Below are 11,012 nucleotides of genomic sequence, written 5' to 3' on the forward strand. Positions count from 1 at the left end.
AAAGTTTACATTACTCTAAATTAAAGGTAGAAAATAACAAAATTTGGTTAATTTAAACGTTAGCTCTATCTCAAACGGTTTTTGTTCTGTAAGCAAAAAAAACTATTTCAATACTTAAATTTTGACAATGTCATCCATCCCATATTAAAATGTAAATATATCACTTGAACATATCCATTTCTTGAATGTATTGAACATTCCTAAATAAAATTAAATATAACTCCCCAAATTCAACATTTAGCAATAATAATAAAGGAATAATTATTATAACCAAAACATTTGTCATTAGATATGATGTAAAATATTTGTTTCATCAAATAAATAAAATTTAAAAAGGAGGAAAGAGTTCATCTTATACGAAGACTGGTTGCCTAGATTTTAATATTAGCTGATATGCAATTTCAACACTCCTTAAATTTATTAGATTTAAAATCGGCTAAGGAACTGGTTTAAAATGAGAAATTCTCTTTCGGTTAAAGCAATCCCTTAAATAATTTTGGTTCAACTATATTGAAAATTCAAAACAACCAATATTTCAAACTTTATTATTGTGTGAGGTCTTTTGATAGCAAGGCTATATTCGACAGAAACTTGACAAAAGTAAATACTTTTGTGTTATTATTTATATTTAAATGTAAGAAGATGTTTTTAATTAATTCAACTATAAACTTTCTCTTTTATCAGACTTTAGTGGAAGTGACAGTCACAATGAATCATATTAGTTATATATAAATATTTGTAAATGAATATCAGAGTTTTAACATTTTGAAGTATTTATTATATAAAACTCCATTTGTCACACGGCACACATCAAGTTGAAGGCCCATTTCTTCCTAAGCTTTTATCAATGTGTCTGGTGTAATTGTTGCAACAGCTGCTTCTAGCAGAGGCACTACACACAATCCTTTATGAATTCCCAAATGTAGAAATGACATGGCAAAACAGTTCTGTCATTAGGCCCCCATGCGACCAATCCATCGGTCGGGTATAGCGGCATTCAACCAATCGCGTACTGCCAGTCAGCCAGTGCACCATAAACTTCTCACCTAAATATGGCATAAAAAACATTCAATTTAGGGAAATCTTGCTGCAATTGTATCATCTCGTGAGGGTTCTTTGAGCCCCAGATATGTACATTGTGTGAGTGTTCACATCTCCACTGAGGTGAAATTTTTATTCATCACTAAAAACAACATAATCCAGAAAGTCTTCATTGTCATGCAACATTGTTTGCAAAATTAGGAAGTAAACCGTAGTCTGCAGGCTTTTTAGAGCCTATAACAACTGAAAACGAAAAGGACGTAGTTGTAAGCGTTTTGGTAAAGCTTTCCAAACAGTCATCACTAGGATTGCTAATTAACAACTAGTCTTCCAAGCTGATTTCTGTGAGCTACATGTGGAAGTCTCTCACTCGCTTAACACTCTCTTTACTAACTGTTGGCCGTCGCGTACTCTTCCCTTTGCAAAGGCAACCGCTATCTTCAAACTGATTATACCATCTATGGATGTTATTATCATTTGGAGGATCACAGCTGAACTTTATACAGAACACAAGTTGCACAGTTACTACAGATTCGGTCATTGCAAACTGCAGAAAACAAGAAGCCTTCTGTTTACGAGTCGCTATATTTGCTACTAGCGCTTTCTCACGGATGCCAGACGAAACATTGCATCTGCATGCGCATGGGTAACAACAAACAAAACTGTTTGAGTTGCACTTTGATTTGATATATGAAATGTTAAGATATATTAAAAAAAAATTAAAATGTGTTAAAACCCTGATGTTCATTTATAAACACCCAGTTCCTACAAATATTATTTTGCAAGGAAATAAAACTAGTCAGGAGAGGTGCACTCAGGCACATCTCCTGTAATATTTTTATATTACATTGTAAAAAATAAATATTTTTATTAAAACCTACAAGTAAAAAAAACCTAAGGCCTAACTGTTAAAATTTATGAAGAAAATTTGATTTTTATAAAGGAAGTAGGTTAATTAGTTGTGTGTCCTTTCTAATCCGACTTGGTAAGTTTTATTCGTAAGCATTACTACTTTTATTTTTGAGAATTTGTTTACTTTAACAAAACTATTTGAATATGTTAGTTCAAACTATTTAAATATGTATTTAAAATTAATTTTTCAGGCTGGAACGTTTGTCTTGTTACCAGAAGTAAAGGCAACCAGGTTTGATGCTCTGAGACTTTTGATTAACACTCCTACATTTAAGGTATTGGATGATCAAAATGAAAAAGTTGCTGAAATCAAAAGGTAAACATATTATTTATTTATAAAATTATTCCTGCCAAACCATATATATATATATATATATAAACATATTGTATTACTAAATTGTAATAATCATAACGCGAAGTAACATGACAATACTATGAAACTTTTTTATTAAATCTGTTGACGTCATTCATATTCTTATTAAGCTATTACCAATTAGGGTTTATTTTTAGTGGTGTCTCTCTCCAGCAGGCCACACAAAAGTTAAAGATTGGCCTGACTGCACTTAAGAGATAGAAAAATGTAATATTGATAGGAGATACAAATGATAATATAATAACAACCAATGACTAAAACAACTTTAGAATATGAGTCTTAGCAGACTTAGGCTTCAATGAAGGTATATGGGACTTGACGAGGAAAGAAATTAGATTAGAAAATTTAGTCAAGTTGTGCATTGCTCATATATGTATATATATAATTTTTTGGAGTGTTTACTGGATTACTACAAATTAAAGTATCTGATCACTACCCTATAGTGGCTAGGATGGAACTGGCTGGAGGAAAAGAGAGGGATGGAAGAGCTGAGTATATTAGAAGGCTAGATAAAAAACAAGTAATTGACAAACTATAAAAAGGAGTAATGGATATTGGGCAATTACCTAAATGTAAATTAAGGCTTTTGTACACTTATTAAAAATTTTTCAAATATTTATGAAATATTTGTGAGGCTATGTTCACCGACACCGCCACTGGGTCTCTTGTTATCAGATCTGTAACAGGAAAGCAGTTATATGTTTTGAAAGTAACACACTTACTCTAGGGTTTTCAATTTCGATCATATATGAGATTACCTACCTAAGTCGTTAGTCCTCTGATGTAACCTCTGTTGATACAAGGTTCCTGGATTAGAGCGATGTCCAGGCCTGTTATGATAAACCTCCTATTCAAGATGTTGGTTGCTCCCGTGGCATGGTGAAGGTTTATATGTATGACACACATACTTACGCCTTTTTACCACCTTCCCGTAGTGGTTCATTCCTGTCCTTCTTGGAGTATTTGGGGGACAGATGGTCTTTTCAGAGTGAGTCCCTTCTTCAGGAAGAGGGAGCAAGTTAGTGTATCTTTTTGCACTGCTGAATTATCCTCAGGAATAGACCTCTCGGTTAAGGTATGTACAGATTTATCTGATAACCTTGCGGTCTCTTCCACTTCCATCTCGTCAACGGTGTTCTTTTCTTTGTTAATGGTCTCAGATTTTTCTGAGGACTCCTCTACCTTTTTGGGTTTCTCAGTGCTTCTCTGGTGTTTTATCTTCAGTCATAACTGAATTTTTTCAGTATCTGATCCATGGACCCTCCTTCTCAAGCTTGTTTGCTGTGGCACAATTGACTGCCAGGTTAAGCAGCACTGATTTTCCTTCATCACTTCTATGCAGAGCATTCCATTCTCCAATCGTTAGCTCTTTTTTGTGTGCTTTCAAGAACTTTTATCTTATAGGTGGATTTATTTATAATGTTTAGAAAGTAGGTATTCACGATTCTTACACGAGGAATTTCTCCCTCTGGTACAATCCTCAGACTCGCCCCCTCCCAAGGCTTACAGGAATCTTGCTTACCTTTCAATCATTCAGCTGTGTTGTTGCTCTCACATGTGAAAATCAGGATTCCATGTCTCCTGTTGATCTCGTAGAAGCTTGGATAGTTAGGACCCTCCTGTTCTTCCACGATCGCCTCCAGGATAAAGTTCTGCACTTCTCCATTTGTTTAGATGAGAATAGGGTTTCTGGAAAATCGGAGTGTAATCAGAATGAGGTAAGGGCTGAGCTTCATGAACTTGTTGAATTTATTGAAAGACGCAGAGGTAAAAACTAAAGAGTTTAAAATAGATGTTAGCAACAAATCATCACCGAATTTTACACATATGGTTAGAGATGAAATTTTTCAGACCACCGCAGCTTCATGGCATTTCCTAAAAATGCAGCTGGTGACGATTTCACCTTTCTACTTGGCATAGAGGTTAGATACAGTAATGGTGTGAAAATGGTCTAGAGAATTGGAAATTGGAAAAATCAAGAGGAAACCGGAAATTTGAAAACAGGTCTTTAGTGGTCACTCTGCATATGTGTTAATACAACAATACAGCAAATGTGTTAATACAACCTTCCGCCTGGCCGGCCGGCTCGGCCCTATGCTTCCGCTCCTATAGTTTTGTAGACGTGACTCATCGCGACTGGCACAAGCTGCGCTGCCTGCAAGACCACTCCACTCCTCACCAGAAAAACGAAAAGTTATCTTGTTTATTGACAACTGTACTGCGCACAACACAATTCCAGTAATGGAAAATGTTAAAGTGATTTTTTCCCTGCCAATATGACTTCGGTTGTCCAGCCTATGGACCAGGGGATCATAAAAAATCTAAAACAGTTTTACAGACATTTATTGGTTGAGTACATACTGACTGAAGATTGTAATGCCCTAAAAATCAAGTTAGACATTCTTCAAGCCTCTCGCATGTGCAAGAAAGCTTGAGACAAAGTAACGCCCGAAACGATCAAACATTGCTTTAAAAAAGTTGGTTTGTAAAAAAGGAGGACGACGCCGAAAAAGCCAAGGACATTATAACGGAAGCGGTACCTTCAGTTGAGGGCTGGGAGGACGTCATTACTGACCCTGCCATTTCGATTGAAGATTTTGTCAACATGGATGAAGATGTTGCAGTATGTGGTGAGATAACAGACGAGGAGATCATCGCTGAAGTGCTCAACAATAAACAAGATGGTGACATGGCATTGGGTGACGAAGACGGCGAGTCATCAGTTAGGGCGGAAATAAACGTTCCGAGTGCGGCTGAAGCAGCACATCACATCATGGAATTTAGACGTTTTTTTAAAGTAAAGTTGACGTAAGTGAGACTATTTTCAATTCATTGAATATGGCAGAATCTTTTGTCACTTCTGAAAGACCTAACTTTAGAAAACAAGTGAAGATTTCCGACTTCTTTCGAAAAAATTAAATAATATTATACTGTATAATGTTCCTTATCACCATTCAACTTGTTTTCTTTTATTCATAAACATATACTGTAATTGTGTATTTTTTAGATAATTCATGATTTAATTTTGCACTGTTTTACCATACTTTGCTTAATTGAAATGCACAGAAAAACATACATTTACAACCATTCATGTTATTTTCAATAAAGGTTTTCAGCAAAGATGTGAAGTGTCATTATTTTAAGCCTTTATTTCTTAACTTTTTTAATTTGAATTTTTTTATTGGTCCCTTGAGATTCGAATTATCCAAGTTCTACTGTAGTAATTATTACTGATTAGCATATATTGTAATATTATAGTTTATTCTCAATAAACCCTTTATACTCAGAACATTGTGGAGCTCAAGCTGATTTATGACTACTTTTGGGGCTCAAAACTGACCTTTTGTGCTTGTTAAAAAGAGTAGAACCATGAAAATAATTTTGTTTGTGGATCTATAAATTCCATTTCAGTTTTTAATGGCCTAGGTCTAGTTTTACAAGTACTAATTAACATTTGATTTAACATATTAAATAATTAAAAATTGTTAAAGTAATTAATTAAAAAGAGTAACTTTTTGTTACTTTCACTCTTTAGCTGAAGAGTGGAAGTATGCACTAAACTTTATATTTTAATTGTGAAATAAAAAAAATGTTTTAACAATACAATTGGATATGCAATACTCTTGTGACAAGCAAATATCTAACTCACCTCAATAAAAACATTGGCATTACTTCTGTACAAAGGTGCAACATGATTATTGTCAGTGGTTAGGAACAAAATTGTTATAAATGGTCATTGTCAATAATTCTGGTTATAGAGTATTGAACTAGAAAATACCAACCTATGGTAGATTAATTTGTGGTTTAAAGTTTTATAATTTATTATCTTCATATATAAGTAGCTTCAATAACTCATACCAGGTATGGCTATTAAATAACGGGACTGACGCTGCAGTGGAACGAGTGCGCATGCGCCAACCAACAATGACCAACAGCTGTGTAGTTTGAGACTTCCTCTTCAGAATGCAGTTAGTCTCGTTTCTGTAAACAACATCGTTGTGTCATAACCTTCATTTATGTAAGTGTTGTTATTTTGTTTTGCCGGAAAAATGGTTAGCGCAATAATAGAGCAACGAATTGTTATTAAATTTCACGTTAAACTTGGAAAAACCACTACCGAAACCTATCATTTACTAAAAGAAGTGTATGTCAGTGAATGTTTATCGCGGACTCGTGTTTTTAAATGGTTTAAGCGTTTTCAAGATGGTCGACAAAACGTGGAAGATGATTCGTGGCCAGGTCATCCTTCAACATCAAAAACGGAAGACAATGTCGAAAAAGTTGCTAATTTGATTCGGTCTGACCGACGATTAAGCATTCGTGCAGTTGCTGAATCTGTACATTGATAAAGAATGTGTACGGCAAATTTTACATGACAATTTGAACATGCGAAAAGTGTGTGCAAAAATGGTACCAAAAATTCTTACGATTGATCAACAAGCAGCTTGTAAAAATGTTTGTACTGACACTTTGAATGCCATTGAAAATGACCCAAATTTATTGGAAAGAATAATAACATGTGATGAATCGTGGTTTTTTACTTATGATCCGGAAACGAAGCGCCAATCCATGCATTGGAAGACCTCATCTTCACCGAGAGCCAAAAAAGCAAGAATGAGCAAGTCAAAATTTAAAGCAATGATGATTGTTTTTTTCGACATTCGTGGGAGCGTTGCAGGGTTAGAGAAGGGGTGTATATTGAAGGTAATAATAAGTAATTATGTTTAAAATGAAAATAAATTTTTTTACAATATCAGTCCCATTATTTAATAGCCATACCTCGTAATTAATCCTATAATATAACTAAACACCGAAACTTACAAAAATTAATTTACAAATCACAGTGTTACAGTTTTATCAACTCATGGTGTTATTTTTAACAGGAGAATATCTGCGTTGGAGAAGAAAACAGAAAACCCTGATGATAGAGTGCACAACGCAGAGGTCACCAAAAGTCCTGTGAAGGTAAAACACAACAATAAAGCTGTAAACAACAACTCTCCTGACAATGAAACGGATCAGTCTTATGTCACTAGAAGTAAACAAATAAATGGTATCAAAGAAAAACAATTAAAATTTTCCTCTTGTGTCAGTAAATCCTGCATTAACCGTAGAGAAATTGATTCAAAAAAGGGGAAAGACAGCACAGAAATCGAGAACATCACAGTGACTACAGTTGCAAAACGAAGAACTTTATTTAATCCAAACTGTGTATATTTAAGTGATGCAACCTCTGAAGCAAGTGAAGTTGTGGTGGAAAACACTCTTAGAAATAACAAAGACCCGTCTGATGAAGTACAACCTAGCTTTGGAGATCTCTTACAGTTGGTGAAAAATAAGTATTGTTCACCAAGGAAAACGTCGTACCAAAACTCCCCCAAAACCTCACCTTCTATAGAGGTAATGATTTTTGTCATAAATATACAGGATTTTTTGGACCAAATCCTATAAATAATACACTTTAATAAACTGAAGCAAAATGTTTTATTTTGTTGACTTATGAGAAACAGTTAGAGAGTATATTGTACTGATGTCTTGTGTTATTATTTACATAAATTTCTAGATATATATTTCTCCTCTGGCATGTGAACACTTACAACACATTTTTTAAATACTTTAATTCAGTGTAATAGTCCATTTAAAATCAAGTTGATTTTGTTAAATAGTGTATATAGTGGAATATCCATTTTATATAACCTATAAGCTGATTGAATTCATTAATTGAGACCAGGTTTCGATTTCCGGCAAGGTGGCCACCCGACCAGAAATTTAACGGACCAGTAATAAGCTGGGAATTTTCTTGTACAACTGGGAAAATTTCAAAAACAATTTTTCTATCTCTAAGAACTTATGAAATTAAGAAATAATGTTACAGCACTTTGAATCAGGACTTGATTAATCTTTAAACAACGTATTTTATGTGATGTGGTCCGTTAAGCTGTGAATGAATACGTGAGCCTCATCTGACACAGATAGATCCAAGGTTGCCTCCTCTAATGTAGTGGACTGTACCTTGGTTAGTTTTACCTCTTGTGTTGTGGCTAGTCCACCAAACATATCCACTGAACAAGTAAAGTCGGCCGACCAGTCTTGAGTCTTGGCCACTATATGATTGGCAAAGCAGTGGCAGAATGGCAGGGGATATGATACAAGCAGTATTTTATGTATAAGTTTTATTAGTCGATGAAATGGGATCCCCAGAAGAAGTTTTCCAACTCTCATTCATCAAAAACAAAACATTTTAATTGTTGAATCTTTTATTCCAATCTCCATACCTTATAAATGGTGTTCAAAACGATTTCCTTGATAATTTATGCACAATTTAGTGCGTTTAATGTAGCTTTTCTTATAACATCTTGGTCATTCTTAAGTAGTTCACAAGCATGGAGTACCGATAGCCGAGCGGTCTAAGACGTTGGACTTTAGGTATGAGATCAAATCCTGTCTGTGACCCTGACACTTTTTATCAGTACCATCCACTTTGTTCTGTATCGACTCTCTCCCTTATTCTGTTTGAAAAGATCCTTGCACAGGCCAGTGGCTTATGAGGACGGGTAGAATAAGGCTTAAAATTGGATCGACTTGTCCTTAAAAAAAAGAATTAAAATTCGGTTCAATAATTCTTTTTTAGAATTAACTGGTTCTGTGTATACAAGTTGCTTTAAATGACCCCAAAGGTAATAATCCAAGGAATGTAAATCAGGGGACCTAGGAGGCCAATTAATTGGTCCATATCGACCAATCAATCCGCCTGGAAAACTTATAAGCAAGTGCTCTCTATCAATTTATAAATGTGCCAGTGCTCCATCATATTGAAATATAATTTGACGTCTTCTATCAAGTGGTACACCCTCAAGTAGAACAGGCAGTTGATTCTCTATACACAAGATCAGTAAGGCGGTTTTCAAAAACACATGGGCCAATTAACTGATTTATCAAAAATCTAATTTGAAAGTTCAGAGTCAAACTTTTACAACTGAAACATATTTTATTAAACTTTTCAGTTCATTTTACATAAAATCCAATAAATTTAACACCTAACTTTACGCCATAAAAACATCAGTTTCTCAGAAAATAGGGTGAAATCTTTTGCTACCTGTAGTTTGCTAACAAAGCGTTTCTGGACACACACATATATATATCTTTATATGTGTATATATATATATATATATATATATATTTCTTGTGTGCGTGTGTGTCACTGAACTCCTAAACGACTGGACCGATTTTGGCAAAAAAATTTGTTATGTGTTGAAGGGGATTTGAGAATGGTTTAGATTCACAATTTGGTCCACTGGAAAATGTTTTTTTAATTAATTTTTCATTTCTAAGTAGTTGTTGTTTTTGGGATGATTTATTTGTATCCACCAGACTGCGCTATGACACAATACAGAGTGAACTGATACTTGACAGCTGTTAATAGAGGCAAAAACATTTGTTTACATTAAAATTTTAGAAAATATTAAATTATTGTAAAGTGCTTACTTAGTAGTGTAATGCTGATTACAAAGGCGAAGTTATTATCTAATTTAAAATTTAGATTGCACCCGTGATCAATAAACCATCTAATGCAATGGAAATACTATTTAAACACTGTTAAAGAACTATCTTATTGTACAAAGCTGTGAATGTTTGCTCATAAGGTAATCAAATCTAGTTAGATTGAAAGTAAATTAGAGCCAAAAGAAGACACTTTATAATCGAAGTTGGTTTTTGTTGGTATACATTTTCTTAATTGGGGCACAAGGCAAACTCTGCAATAATACTAGAAATATCTGAGACAGAAAATTAATTTAAACAGACAGGATTTGATTCTTTATAATAACATTAGTTTATCCAGACATATATATGGAAATGTGATAGATACCTTCATTTTGAGCCCTGCAGGCTCACAAAGGAATCACTATCAATTATCTCAGAAGAGTTTAGATTGTAATAGAAAAAGAATACATATATAAGAATAATAATAAATATTGTGTCCTGTTTTTCGAAAGAAAATTGTGTGAAGCCGTGGGCAACTGCTAGTATATATATATATAAACTTTTTTCATGATTCTCATGAGAAAAAACCACCTGAGAAGTTTGTCGGGTTACTCGTAGGGCACCCTGTATACATATGAAATGTCTCCTAAAAAACAGACATTTATCTGTATGAATTTTGTGTAAAAGTCTTTTACACAGCTAACTTTTTTTATATACAAAAATCTAATATCCTCTGAGTCTGCTTCAAATCAATGGCTTGGAATAATGTTAGAGTGAGGCATCAGTCTCATTACATGTAAATAAAAACAAACATGGGCAGCTGATGTAGGCGTAGAGAAACAACTACAAATAATCTCATCATTGTTTAACACTTTGAGTACAGAGTAGTGCATTCTCTAAATCTGGAAACCAAATAATAACCTGATACTGGTAGTTAATGTGTTATATCTTCACTCTCCTTTAGCTACAAACACTACTAATCTTTTACTACTAAGTAGTGCAGGTCTAATTATTTAAAGTCATATAATAACCTAATACTCTCTGCTGTGGTAGTTAATGTGTTATATCTTCACTCTCCTTTAGCTACAAATACTACTAATCTTTTACTAATAAGTAGTGCAGGTCTAAGTGTAGAAAGTCATATAATAACCTGATACTGTCTGCTGTGGTAGTTAATGTGTTATATCTTCACTCTCCTTTAGCT

General features: G+C 34.0%; 1 protein-coding gene across 2 annotated transcripts in view; it reads left to right on the forward strand.

Annotated features, from left to right (window-relative positions):
• Positions 1-11,012, forward strand: part of LOC124375210 — a 66,312-nt gene that overhangs the window by 35,749 nt on the left and 19,551 nt on the right. Inside the window, exons 9-10 of one of the 2 annotated variants that reach the window (XM_046833327.1) lie at positions 2,145-2,269; positions 7,210-7,726. In XM_046833327.1, coding sequence (XP_046689283.1) covers positions 2,145-2,269; positions 7,210-7,726 — 642 coding nt within the window. The remainder of the gene's footprint in view (positions 1-2,144; positions 2,270-7,209; positions 7,727-11,012) is intronic. The other variant, XM_046833328.1, reaches the window with a different exon arrangement.

This window comes from Homalodisca vitripennis, chromosome 1 (genome assembly GCF_021130785.1).
Source record: "Homalodisca vitripennis isolate AUS2020 chromosome 1, UT_GWSS_2.1, whole genome shotgun sequence".
Classification (NCBI taxonomy): domain Eukaryota; kingdom Metazoa; phylum Arthropoda; class Insecta; order Hemiptera; family Cicadellidae; genus Homalodisca; species Homalodisca vitripennis.